The sequence below is a fragment of the Podarcis tiliguerta genome, assembly GCF_965153285.1.
Source record: "Podarcis tiliguerta genome assembly, chromosome: 8".
NCBI classification, from domain to species: domain Eukaryota; kingdom Metazoa; phylum Chordata; class Lepidosauria; order Squamata; family Lacertidae; genus Podarcis; species Podarcis tiliguerta.
In genome coordinates this window covers 77,333,974-77,348,295 of record NC_139541.1, presented here as the reverse complement: position 1 = coordinate 77,348,295, position 14,322 = coordinate 77,333,974, and the positions used below count along the sequence as shown (strand labels likewise).

At 44.2% G+C, this 14,322-nt stretch overlaps 1 protein-coding gene across 1 annotated transcript; it reads left to right on the top strand.

Moving 5' to 3' along the window:
- Positions 1-6,432: 6,432 nt before the first annotated feature.
- LOC310683494 (cell adhesion molecule CEACAM16-like) lies at positions 6,433-10,853 on the top strand (the record flags this gene model as incomplete). Its single annotated transcript, XM_083453428.1, has 4 exons — positions 6,433-6,625; positions 8,166-8,537; positions 9,400-9,494; positions 10,818-10,853. Exons 1-4 carry the CDS (start codon positions 6,565-6,567, stop codon positions 10,851-10,853), a joined length of 564 nt encoding a protein of 187 aa, XP_083309554.1. The 5' UTR covers positions 6,433-6,564.
- Positions 10,854-14,322: the final 3,469 nt, after the last annotated feature.

The following is a 14,322-nucleotide window of genomic DNA, read 5'->3' as shown; positions in this document are numbered from 1 at the left end:
TGGCTGTGATATTGGTGCTAGTGGGAACACTGACTTACGTCTTTCTCCGTGAGTAAAACCAGAGCTGGCCGTCGACTGCAGGGTGCTCTCAACATGGTGCTATCAACTGTGGGATGAGTTTTACTAGTTAGGAGAGGATATATGAATTGCAATTTATACCTCCAGGCAGGGACACGGGTGGCACTGTGGGTTAAACCACAGAGCCTAGGGCTTGCCCAACAGAAGGGTGGCAGTTCGAATCCCCGCAATGGGGTGAGCTCCCGTTGCTCGGTCCCTGCTCCTGCCAACCTAGCAGTTCGAAAGCACATCAAAGTGTAAGTAGATAAATAGGTACCGCTCCAGCGGGAAGGTAAACGGCATTTCCGTGCACTGCTCTGGTTTGCCAGAAGCGGCTTAGTCATGCTGGCCACATGACCCGGAAGCTGTACGCCGGCTCCCTCAGCCAATAAAGCGAGATGAGCTCTGCAACCCCAGAGTCGTCCGCGACTGGACCTAACGGTCAGGGGTCCCTTTATCTTTACCTTACCTCCAGGCACTGACTTGCACAAGCTGAACAGAGTTTAACATCCCATCCTTAGCAGAAAATTAAGGCATAAGAATTGTGAAGCCTTCTTTGGATAAAGCCCAGCTACAAAGTAAGCTGTGTCCCCCTTTCTTACCTTTCTTGACAAAGAATCAGGCAACAGACTGGGAAGTAAGTTCAAAATATGATTTACTTACTTATAGTCATGCATTGGTTCCGAATGATTGGCATAGTGCACTGACATTTAAATGAGTCACCTCCTTTAGGCTGTAAGCTGCTGGGGGACTAGCATGTGTGCCTGTGTAAGAAGAGTTTGGATTTGATATCCCGCTTTATCACTACCCAAAGGAGTCTCAAAGTGGCTAACAATCTCCTTTCCCTTCCTCCCCCACAACAAACACTCTGTGAGGTGAGTGGGGCTGAGAGACTTCAGAGAAGTGTGACTGGCCCAAGGTCACCCAGCAGCTGCATGTGGAGGAGCGGAGACGCGAACCCGGTTCCCCAGATTACGAGTCCACCACTCTTAACCACTACACCACACTGGTGTAAGAAACGGTGTCATGGTTAGAGTGTCATCCTGGGAACCTGGAGACCAGGGTTTGAATCCCCACTTGGCCACAAAGGACCTTGGGCCAATTGTTGCTTCTCAGCCTAACCTACCTCACAGGGTTGTTGTGAGGCTGAAATGCAGAGCAGCAGAACTGTGTGGACCACTCTGAGCTCCTTGGAGAACAGGGTGGGATAGGATGCAATCAATCAATATCAATAAACTGCAGTTCTCCTTCTTGTTAAGGACAAGATTCAAACAAATGCTTCTGAAAAAGCATAAAGAAATGATCTTGCTGCCGTTTGCTTGATGTTACCCTGCTCTCGGGGGTAGATTTCTACGGTCTGTTGTAGGATATGAGGTCCACATTACAAGTTTATTCCCAGATTTCTCCCTCCTCCAGGTGTCTGTCGTCGAAATGGCCAAACCCAGGTTGTATCCACCCCTCAAATATATGAGAACGTTCTTCCAACTGGACAGGTGAGTGACTCAGGGGGCCTCCAGATGGTTGTTTGGGGTGAGATGGGGCCACCTCAAGCATGGCACCCACTAGGCAACAACAGCATCTAAATGCAATGCCATCTCCACCCCACACCCCATTGATCTGCCCACAATAGCATGCTGTTTAACATTTATTTTTTGTGTCAGTGCTAACTTAGCTGACCTTGAGAACAGATGAGGGGTACCATTTCCATGATCCAGATTATTTAAACAGCGGAGCACAGAAAGGAATGACAAATTAAGTCATGAAGATGCAAAAGAAAAGTGGGTTAAAAAAAAAACCAAAAAACAGAACTTTTTGTTTTCAGAAAACACTCCCTGTTTCAGCATCTGCCAAGCTGCCCCTAAATGTGGGTCTTAAGAAAATGGAACTGGCTAGGTTCAGCTCTGGCTAGGCCACACATTTGAAACTGGCCATAATAATAGAACTTGAATTCTCAGAATTCTGCACTGACACACTGCAAGAACTGGGCATCAGGGCTACAGTGAGGTGCTCCCTTCAACATATTTTTGTCATTGACCCAGGTTCACCCTGAAAATTCCTCCAGCGCTGCCAACACATATGAGGTGAGTCCTTTGTGCTTCAAAATGTTTGGAAATGCCAAATATGACAAAATATCTGTTACGGTGGTCCCTTGGTTCTCAGTTCTGGTACTCAAGCAACTGGGAACCCAAACACTGCAAACCCAGAAGTAAGTGTTCTGGTTTGCGAACATTTTTCGGAAGCCGAATGTGCTCCGTTTTGAGTGTTACGCTTCTGATTTGAGTGCCACACTTCCATTTTGAGTGTTATGCTGAGGTCTGTCAGTTTTTGCTATTTATTTTGCATTTTTGTATTTGCGGCTCTTTTTTGTGTTTTTGTGACTGTGTGGAATCCTGTTCAGCTACTAATTGATTGTTTATTGCTTTCATTTTCTGGATCAATGGTCTCATTAGATAGTAAAATTCATGTTAAACTGCTGTTTAACGGGGTTGTTTTTAAAAGTCTGGAATGTCTTAACCCATTTTGCATTACTTACTATGGGAAAGCGTGCCTTGGTTTTGGAACGCTTTGGTTTGGGAACAGACTTCCGGAATGGATTAAGTTTGAGAACCAAGGTACCACTGTATTAACATGAGCCGACCAGCGGCTCTCACAGTTAACCCGAGATTACAGACACAAGTCAGAAAGCTGGCCTTAAGATGGCCTAGTACATTTTAGGGCCTTATCGGCAATTGTCTTCCTCATGTACCTACCCAACAGAACATAGAAAGTGGCCGAATACCAAGGCACCCCTTTAGAGTTCGGATTTGGATTTGATATCCCGCCTTTCACTCCTTTTAAGGAGTCTCAAAGAGGCTAACATTCTCCTTTCCCTTCCTTCCCCACAACAAACACTCTGTGAGGTGAGTGAGGCTGAGAGACTTCAAAGAAGTGTGACTGGCCCAAGGTCACCCAGCAGCTGCATGTGGAGGAGCGGAGACGTGAACCCGGTTCCCCAGATTACAAGACTACCGCTCTTAACCACTACACCACACTGGCTCTCTTAATCTATCAAGCCCAGTAAAGCCTACATTGAATGGCAGCTGCTCTCCCAGATTTCAAGCAGGGATCTCTCCCTCCAGAACAGAAATGTATGTACACCTAGATGGCCAGCTGCAAAGATGTGCAGGTCTCCTGAAGGGTTGTAGAGTATAGCTGTCAACTTTCAGATTTGAAAATAAGGGATCAGCAGCCTCAAAAATACAGGATACCTAACATTCTGGGATAGCAGTAGGAATCCGTGGGAAACAGCGCTGGAATAAGGGAATTTCCCGCAAAAAAAAAGGGGGGGGGAAGGTTGACTGCTAAGTTGTAGAGTCAGGTGGAAATGGGTGTTTCAGGAAGTGAAGCTTTTCTCTGCTCACTTTGCAAAGGAAGCCCTGGAGGAACTGGACCTGAAATTCCTCCTACACATTGAATTCACAGTGGCATGCCCTGTATTCCGAATTATCCAAATTCCAGGCAGAGGATGCCCAGGTTCCCTGAAAGTATAAACCACTTGTATTAAAGACACTTGCTCTGATTTCCATCTCTTCTTACAAGCCGTGTTGCTTCCAAGAATATAAATACGTAAATAAATGCATTCTTACACTGGCCAGGAAGACAAATGAAAGCAAACATGGATTTGACTCTGTGGCTTCCACCTGACCATCTCCATTTTCTCTTTAGACCTTGCAGCCCAGAATCCCTTCTGTCTACGAAGAGATAAAGAGATAAAGACAAGGACCCAGCAACTTCCTCTCCGCTGCTGAGGCCTCTCCTGGGCCCTCAAGCCTCTTTCCTGGTCTGATCTCTTCCTTTCAGATGGTGCTGAGTAAATTCAGGGCAGGTCCTTCTGGAAATCCTAGTCCGTGTTCTGAACAAAGGAACCAGCCTTGGTCCCCAAGGGACTCTCACACTGGGAAAGACTTGCGGATACTGAGACAGAGACACAAAGGAAACTCCTCCTGGAACGGCCAGGCAGAAATCCTTGGAATTGCATCTTGTGTGACTAAAGGATTAATGCTGAGGGAGAAGAAAGAAAAGGGAAATTCCTCATGAAAATTCGCCTGCATTTTAATGTAAATATAATATATTTACACATATATGTAAATATAATAAATTTAATGTGATAGACACATTTTTCCAAATAGTTTTGACAAATGTTCACATAAAAAAACCTGAAGCTTTCTTACTAGGAATTTTAGGTCCAGAAATACCTAAGGATCAGAAGAGACTGTTTATGTATACTATAATAGCTGCACGGATGCTGCTTGCCCTAAGGTAGAAAGAGGACAATCTACCTACAAAAGAAGAATGGTGATAAAGATGATGGATGATGCCAAATTGGCCAAAATGATGGGAAAATCCGAGATCAAGAAGACAATAAATTTAACAAAGAATGGGGATTTTTTAAAAAAGTTACTTGAAAGAACACTGTAAACAATTGAAAGTATTAGCAGGATTTTGAAAACACTGAAGAGAAAACTATGATAAATATTTGAGTTTTAGGTAAATATGAGGAATATGATATAAAGCAGTTTGAAAAGAATATCTGGGGAAACCATGGAGGGAAGTTTGGGGATTCTGAGAATCCTATTTGTAAAATGATTGTGATTTATGTATGATGATGAATGTTAAAAGTGAAAATGAATAAAAAAAATGTTTAAGAGAGAGAGAGAGAGGTGGAAGGATGCCAGGACCCTGCCAGAGCCTCGTGCCTCCTTCCCAATGTGGGAATGTTCAGAGTGGCAGGAGAGGACATAGTGTTTATTAATATCCTTCCTAACTTGTGTTAGCAAGTTCCTTTATGTAGCAGAGTTACATTCCCCTTTTCATGCACAGCAGATAGCTGGTTGCAGGCTCGTGTGAGCCTCTCGTTATTATACAATTCAATCTGTCTCAGATTGAATTGTATGTTCCTGGTAAGTTCCCTTAAATCCCTCTTAAAAGAATAAAGACACAGCAATCTTATTCAAAATCAATAAAAGAAGTTTACTCACATCAGTTCACAGTTGGATTCCCGAAGGCAAACTTCATTACAAATACAGTGGTACCACTGATTGCAAACGGGATCCATTCGGGAGCCCCGTTTGCAACCTGAGTAGAACGCAACCCGCGTCTGCGTATGTGCAGGTCGCAATTCGCCACTTCTGCGCATGCGTGTGACATCATTTTGAGCATCTGCACATGCGCGAGCGGTGAAACCCAGAAGTAACCCGTTACTTCCGGGTCGCCGCGGTACGTATCCTGAAAGAACATAACCTGAACCTAACATAACAAGAGGTGTGACTGTATGTACTTGTGGATCTACCCCATATGGGGGAATAATCCCAGTGCTTCTGCTAGCTGAGAGCTAGCAGAGCAGTCCTAGCTAAAGCTGGTCAAAAAGAGAGAGGTCTGCTGTGTGATTCGTCCTTTTGTTACCTGGACAGGTTAGGTCACACCCACCTTCTATCACATGCAAAAGGAAGGATTCTCCAGCCAGGAGGAACAAGTTTCAGCTGGCTGGACCAAACATTCCCTCGCATGTCTTCTCTAGCATTACACGGAATGTTGTACTTGACTGCCTCTCATGGATCACATCCCACACCCAAAGCCCAGCACCTCGCTTGGGGGGCTTTAGGAAGGCAGTGTATGGGCTGGGCAGGGCCATCAAATGTTGGCCTCACTTTCCTCCGACCCCCTTCTCCGTATGACAAGGCAGTGTGCACACTGTGGGTTCCTTGCCAATGTCGTCTTGCGGGCCACTTGCTATGAAAAGTTGAACCACCCTGGTCTACAGGATATCAACATCACACATGTGTGGAAATGGGGAAGAAAGACCCAAGGAGTAGCTGGTCCATTTTAGTCGTTTGAGAGGACATCCAAATCGTACCCAGGGGGTGTGCACATGCAAGAGACACACGAACTCTATAAGGAGGAGAAGAGCAATGGGAGACAGAGAGAGAAAGGAGGTGGTGAAAGGGATAGAAAGGCCTTATTTTGGTACCAAAACACAAGTCTAAATGGTGGTAGTGACCTTCTCTCTCGCTCCACATCAACCACAAGTCTTGGACGATGAGGAAAAATGCTGGAAAACAAAGAGAGAATTGTGTCGCTATAATTGTTCAAAGGTTGCAGCAAGAACTCTACTCTCGGTTTCAGTCCCTCTTTGTACTCTTGCAACCCGGACTACATCTTTGCTGTCGTTTTTTGAGGTGGGTGCTGCTAAGTTGTATTTGAGCAAATAGTTCAGGGATTGGCCTGGCTAGTAAGGGCATAGAAGGAAGTTAATGAAAGAGCTTTGTTTGGATGATTTCCAACCCTTGGGGGGAAAACCCAGAGCTGAAAATTCAGCAGCCAAGTTCCTGTTTCTCTGATCGGAGACTCACTCGGAGCCAACAGTGGTGCTGGAACCAGATACTAGGCAAGGAGCAGAGAAAGACCCCAGAGCCCGAGCTGTCAAGGGACAGAGAGCCAGATCGATTCTCCAGGAAGTGCACCCACAAGATGGACAGGCCATGCAGAACCCATGGCTGGAAGGTCTCCTGGAAGATGCTGCCCTTAGCAGGTGAGAGATCAGCACCCTGCAATGGGGAGGACTTATTTGGGGGGAGTTGAGGATGCTGGAGGAATTAGCAGATGTCGAAACCTAACTCTGCACCTGATTTCATAGAGGAAGGTGTTGTTTTGAGTGAAAAATCACTTTTTAAACATGTATTTATATGCAAAAGACCTGCTAGGAACCACCCTGTTGCACCCTTGGTTTTGTACTTACTAGGATGCAGAATCGGGACCCCATTTCCAAAGGGGTTGCTGGTAAGAGCGCTGGAAGGAAGCAGGTGGAGTTACATGCAGCTGAGCTTGGGGGTAAGATGAGGATGCTGGAGGAATTTGGTCTTTCAGTTCTAATATAGATCTGCACCTCTCAGACTAATGCACAGGTCTAAACCTCACTCACTGCCAGATTTCATGCTCCTCCGAATGTTGTTGTGGTGTCCTTCTCAGGAATTCACACTAGACCATTGTGTTAATTCGCAAGAAAATGCATTTTAAATGTGTACTAAAACTTGCAATGAAATGCAAAACTGGTAAGTCCCACTAAAGCTTCACCCTCTGTTTCCCACCTACTTGGACGCAGAATCAGGGCCCCATTCCCACAGGGGTTTCTGGTAAGAGTTCTGAAAGACTGCAAATGGAGTCACATACAGACCCTCCAGGTAGGCAGAGAGGTAGTACTAAAGGGGCAGGCTGGAGCCCTGATGGAATTTTTTTAAAAAAAAATAGTAGAAGGATTCTTAGTGCCCAGTGAGCACTTTGTGTGAAGGAGGGAATCATTTATTAAAATGAATGTTATTTTTGTTTCAATCAATACCGGTGATCGGCAAGACAGATTGTTTCAATAAATGGCAAAAAGATATTCTGAAATAAATCTGGCAAGGGTAAAAGCCAAGAATAAAATATAAAATATTGATAGATAAGAAAGACAGAAGAGGTTTTTCCCTGTCGGATATGAGATTATATTATGAAGCTTCCTGTCTGTGCTGGTTGAAGGATTGGTTGTCACTGAAGCATCCACATATTAAAGTCTTGGAATGTCATGATAATATATTTGGCTGGCATGTGTATTTGTGGTATGGCGAAAGTATATAAAGGATTTATAAATCCGATTATCATGTTTATTTGTTAAAAATGAAAAATTTTAAAGAAAAGAAAGAAAAGAAAGGAATCATCCTGAGTCCCTGAAGGAGGTAAACACAGACAGATGCCCAGACCTCCTTCACTGGACCCCTTTATGTTAATGTTTGCTTACTTAGAAACATGGGAGGGTCCTGGAAGGGGAAATGCAAGAGCGCTTCCCCTTTCTTCAGGCCTGCCCCAGAAGAAGGCTGAGGCTGAGCTGCCAGGAAAGGAACTGCCTTCTTGCTTGCTCAATAAAGTAAGGGCTACACTTAGTGTTTGCAGGACAGCTCTTGAGGGGAATCACTGTTATGAACTGGGATATTTAGAGTGTGCCGTGACATTTCAGCAGAGATTGGATTGCTCCAGGAAATGCCTTTTTTCTTCTTCTTTAGCAGAACATGTCTTTCGTTTTCTTCTCCACACTGCAGCCTCCGTCCTGAGTTCCTGCTTCCTGTTGACTCGAGCCCAGGAGACAACGGGAATAAGTATCAGAGTTGTTCCAGAAGTGCTGAAAGAAGGAGATAGTGTCACCTTAACACCAGAAGGTCTTGATCTGAAGAATATTGCCAGCTGCAAATGGTACAGAGGGGCAGCTGAAGAAAGAAACATGATTATTTCATTTTTCAGACCTCCATTTAGTGGTGAGTCCAAGGGACCTGCCCACACTGGCAGGGAGACTGTGAAGCCAGATTGTTCCCTTTACATCACAGATTTAAAGCCAGATGACTCTGGAATCTATTCATTTAAACCAGAAGGTCCTGGGCTTACCAACACAGGGGCTACAAACATCACCGTTTCAGGTATGATGAACTTGCTCTCCAGTCATTCTTACTTCTTATGCACCCAAATCTATCTCCTCTGCTGCACTCTGAGGTGGAGAGTTCTGTGCCTTCTCCCTTAGGGAGGGTGGGATGTGGCTCGTGAATTTGTCCTAAACACAATTCCTCTGCCCCAAGAATGAGACCCTACAAAATTATACGTTTTTTCATCAGAAAACTATACCAGAATATGTTAGTCTTGCAACTGCCTTTTTAGCTGTTCAAACGGGGAAATGTTTGAGGGGGGGGGTTGGGGGGAGAGTTATATTCATTCAAAAGCATTTTTAAACCAATTAATATGCGCTAACACATGTTAGTGGCTCACAGTAGCTTTCTCTGATGGCCTGTCTGAAAGAGGTCAAAATTATGTGTCAAAAATAACAGGATACTACTTTAATAACAAACTAGACTTTGCTAGACTGGAAATAACAGGATACTACTTTAGAAGCTGCAGGATCCATTTAAAATACATCAGTCGCAATGTACTGCATACCCCTCAACTGTCCCAGTAAACCTGGGACATCCTGGGTTTTCCCCCCACCAGAGAACGGCTGCCATTTTGAATGCTGTGATCTTGCATGATTTTGCATTGCAAGCTCACCCTGAAATAGCTCTTTTTCAGGGCTGCGATCACGTGACTCATGCGGAAGTATGGCCCTGGAAGGCAGCGTCCCGGTTTTTCGTTGCGACGTGTTGGAGGCTAGGCTACTGTCATGATCCCCTGCTATACTGTGTACCAGCCTCAAAGGGGCCTTCTTTAGTAGCTACAATTGAAGAGACCTTAACAAGATTCAGTGACCATGAGGACCCACAAATGATGACTGTGTTTCTGTTTCATCTGCAGAAATCCTCTCCAGCCCGGTCCTGCGGCCGACAGAATCCCTAGTGGCAGAGAACACAACTGTCACCTTACACTGCAACACCTCTGACCGCCTTGATGTCTCCATCCTTTGTTTTTTTAAAAAATAATATTTATTTCATTTTTCACAAATACAAAAAATTAAAAAACAAAAACAAAATACAATGGAATAGAAAAAAAGATGAAAAAAGCAGAGAAAAGAGAGACAAAAATAAAAAAAGAAAAATACATAGAAAAAAACCCCACCCCACCCCACCAACGAGAAAAAAGCAAAAAACAAAGACATTTAAAAAAGAAAACACTTCCATTTTCCAAAATTCCATCCTTCTGTAACTTATTTCCTCGACCTCCTCCAACCTCCCTTTTTGTATTCCAATTATTAATTAGATCAGCAAATTATTTCCATCTTTCACTGTTTACTCACTAATTTATCTTTATCCTTTTAAACCTTATCCTCCTATCAACCATCTAAAAAATTATCGATACTCCAATCTAATAAAGAGAGAAAAGAAAAAACCCTTAAGTCTTATACCCTTAAATCCTAATGTCACAAATCCTTATCATATTTCCACTAAAGTCCAATAAGTTCATTCCACCATCTCCCAACATTCCTTAATTATGCAATTTTATACTAAATGCTGTTTTTTTAAAAAATAAAAAAAAATCCCAATTTCCCCCCACCATCTCTTCCCCCTGGTTTCGGATTTTATCAGTCTTTTCTACTAATTATCAGTCTTTTCTATCATTTCCATTGATTCCTTCAACCCAGTGCTCTTATGTCCGAGGCCCTTAACTCTTCTCCCTGGTTTGCCTGCAAGTTTCTTTCCAAGCCTAAAATTGAATCCCAAAGGACTTTTTTCTCAACGGCTCCTTTACTCAGTTTCAACATGCTTGCACAAGCTCCATGTTCAAATTTATAATCCAGAAGGTATTCCAAGACATACTCCGCAGTCTCTTTGAGGTTACGGAAATCCATTTTCCCAAGCTTTCCCGCAGCGCCACCCTCCAGCAAAAAATCCATCCGTCTTGCCTTGCTCAGTCCAAGTGGGGCACTGCCTCTCCAGATCTGTCTTTCAACGTCCATAACCTCAAACTTCAATTTATGTCCATCAGTTTGAAACACTGATGCTAAGGCTTCCACATGGATTTCGTCTTGCAAAGACAAAACAGGTTTTGGTTGTCCCATCCTCTTCTCCAATACTTGCCCTTTCGAAGTTGACTCCACATCCCGAGCAGCACCTATTGAATTACTCATTTTCTGTACCAAAGCAGAAACATTTTGTTCCAGACCAGAGATACTCTGTTCAAGAGTACCCACTGTCTTTGTCACTTGTTCCAACAGAGCTGTTATTCTATCAGCCATGTTCCCAGGAGCTTCTTGTTTTTCCAGTGTTATCTTACAGTTCTTCAAGGCCGCTTATTTCACAGCCTCCATGTAATGGAATTTTCCGACTCAGAAATGTAACAGTCGCAACAGTTTCTGAAGCTCCTTCTATCGGCAACAGTTTCTTTCTTTCTTTCTTTCTTTCTTTCTTTCTTTCTTTCTTTCTTTCTTTTTTGTTATTTTCAGTTCAGAATTCAGTTACAAAATTACAAATCAGCTCCTTTTCCTTCCAAATACAACCAAATCAATACTGAAAAATATATATCTCTGTTCAACCGTCCATCAAGATGTGCTCCATTCCCTGTTATTATTATTTCTTTTAGATCATAAAGCCTTTTGACAGCCCGATCCCAGGCTTGAGACAGTGGTAAATTAAGTCGTCTTTTTACTGTCCTGCAGGTTTCAATCGTCCACAAAAGAATTCCCCCCTCTTCCCCTGCTTCCGAGGGGGTGTTCAATATCTTAAATGGTGAAAATTAATACTTTACAGAGTACTTTTCGTAGGCTTCAGCTTCAGCGGCTTTGCTTTAATCTTTTTACAAAACGGAAGGTGGACTTCCTGTTTAAACCTTCACGTTCAAGTGCCAAATCCAAGTATTTGGTAATCCAATTCAGTTTACTTACGAAAATTTACTTAAAGTCCAAATGTCCACAGGAAAAGCCAGCGCTTTCTGGTAACAGCTGTGCGGCTTCAATCCCTGAAAGTAGCGGTCGATTCGATGTACCGCGCCACTCACCCCACGTCTCTCCGGAGCCCCGAAACCGGGTCTCCCCGCGAGTAGGGGAGGCGCAAAAGGTACGTGCCGAATCCCAAGCCCACAGTCTTCTTCGGTGCGTGGTTTTTTGCGGGTCTCCGCCTCGCCGTGGCGGTCAGACCCTTGTTTCCAGAGAGCGGATTCCTCCGAAACGGAGGAAATCCGCCATTATCCAGAAGCGCCAACCCAGAAGTCTCCATCCTTTGGTTGAAGGGTGGTAATCCTGTCCCATCTAAGACTGGGCTTTCTGACCGGAACCGAACCCTCATGATAACTGGCATCACCAAAGAGGACGAAGGGATCTATAGGTGTAAGGCAGTCAACCTTGTCAATACTGCTATAAGCAACCCCAGTAAGATAACTTTGGCACGTGAATAATCTACTAATCAGCAAGGAACACCTTTCCTCCTGACTCTGCTCTCCATGCTAGTGGCTTCAAACTCCCTATCGCTTTTCGTGTGGAGGTAGATTATGGTGTTTCATCAGAGCAATGTTGGCGCGTATGGGACAGCTGTTTTCAATGCTCAGAGGGCCTATAGCTTGTTATGCGGCCCACATAGCTGAGTGCGGGAGAAAAGCTCGGGGGAGCTGGAAGGATCAAAGAATATCTGCGGTCCAGCGCCGAGGGCCTTCTGGTGGTTCCCTCCCTGTGAGAAGCCAAGTTACAGGGAACCAGGCAGAGGGCCTTCTCAGTGGTGGCACCCGCCCTGTGGAACGCCCTCCCACCAGATGTCAAAGAGAAAAATAACTACCAAACTTTTAGAAGACATCTAAAGGCAGCCCTGTTTAGGGAAGCTTTTAACGTTCAATAGGTTATTGTATTTTAGTGTTTTGTTGGAAGCTGCCCAGAGTGGCTGGGGAAACCCAGCCAGATGGGTGGGGTATAAATAATAAATTATTATTATTATTATTATTATTATTATTATTATTACTAGACTGGCGTAGAAGAAGGTGGGGAGAGGGGGTTCAGTGGTAATACTTTGGGTGTTTTATGCAGCACCAATGTCTCACATCAGGTGATAAAAAAGACTCTACAACGTGAAAAAAGAGACAACGCATGTTCTTTCATAAACCAAGAGAATATTTAATGAAAAACATTCCGAAAGAAAGAAAGAAAGAAAGAAAGAGAGAGAGAGAGAGAGAGAGAGAGAGAGAAAGAAAGAAAATCACTAGACTGGGCACTGAGTTTGAGGAAGAACTATTTCTCACCTTTTGGAGAGCAACACCTTGACTTATTTTCTAGCCAATCTTATGTGAGCCAGGAAGAGTTGCACTCATTTCTGGACATTATATGCTGCTGCCTCTCTGCCCCCAAAGCTGGATAATTCTAAAATATTGACCTTCCTTCCTTTAGTGCTTTTAGAGGGAGAGATGAGAGGCTAGATTATGGTCAACCCTTAATGCAAAATCATGAAAAAAAGTCCTTTGCTCTTCAGATTCTTCTTCTTCTTCTGGTTCTGCTGGAGCCCTCGCTGGGACTGTTATCGGGTCTCTGGCTGTGATATTGGTGCTAGTGGGAACACTGACTTACGTCTTCCTCCGTGAGTAAAACCAGAGCTGGCCGTCGACTGCAGGGTGCTCTCAACATGGTGCTATCAACTGTGGCATGAGTTTTCCTAGTTAGGAGAGGATATATGAATTGCAATTTATACCTCCAGGCAGGGAAGCGGGTGGCACTGTGGGTTAAACCACAGAGCCTAGGGCTTGCCAATCAGAAAGATAGCAGTTCGAATCCCCGCAACGGGTTGTTCGGTCCCTGCTCCTGCCAACCTAGTAGTTCGAAAGCACGTCAAAGTGCAAGTAGATAAATAGGTACCTCTCCGGCGGGAAGGTAAACAGCATTTCCGTGCGTTGCTCTGGTTTGCCAGAAGCGGCTTAGTCATGCTGGCCCCATGACCCAGAAGCCGTACGCCGGCTCCCTCGGCCAGTAAAGCAAGATGAGCGCCGCAACCCCAGAGTCGTCCGCGACTAGGCCTAATGGTCAGGGGTCCCTTTACCTTTACCTTACCTCCAGGCACCCACTTGCACAAGCTGAACAGAGTTTAAGATCCCATCCTTAGCAGAAAATTAAAGCATAAGAATTGTGAAGCCTTCTTTGGATAAAGCCCAGCTACAAAGTAAGCTGTGTCCCCCTTTCTTACCTTTCTTGACAAAGAATCAGGCAACAGACTGGGAAGAAAATTTAAAATACGATTTACTTACTTATAGTCATGCATTGGTTCTCTGCAACAGCAGCAGTAAACAAACTATGCACATAAAATACTTATATTTACAGTAAAAACAGCCTCAGACATGTGTACAAGCTGGAGCAAGCAGAGCCCTCATTGCTGGTTGAAAGAAGAGGGATGGAGAGTTGGAGAAATGAAATCACACAGAGCCCTCTCTCCCAAGTACATCTCTATGGTCTGCCTATCAGCAATACAGCTCTGTGGTCTTAACCCCTTCTCATGCTAACTAGCAAGAATATGCATTGTTAAGTTGGGCTGCTAATCTCCTACTACACCAATGGTCCCAACTCACACACTATAGTGAAGAACAGAGAGGAGGAATGATTTGCCGTATATACTTTTAATTTATTTCCCTTAGACCAATAGTTTTATAAGTTGCAATTTTAATTCTGCAGTAAATAATTTAAGCTGAAGTGAAATGGGTGAGGTGTTTATTCCCACGTGGGAATTCACCAACACATGAGCTGAACTGAGAAGACTTTCTGGGTGACTCTGCTGACTGGAAAAGGAACCCCGAATGATTGGCATAGTGCACTGACAT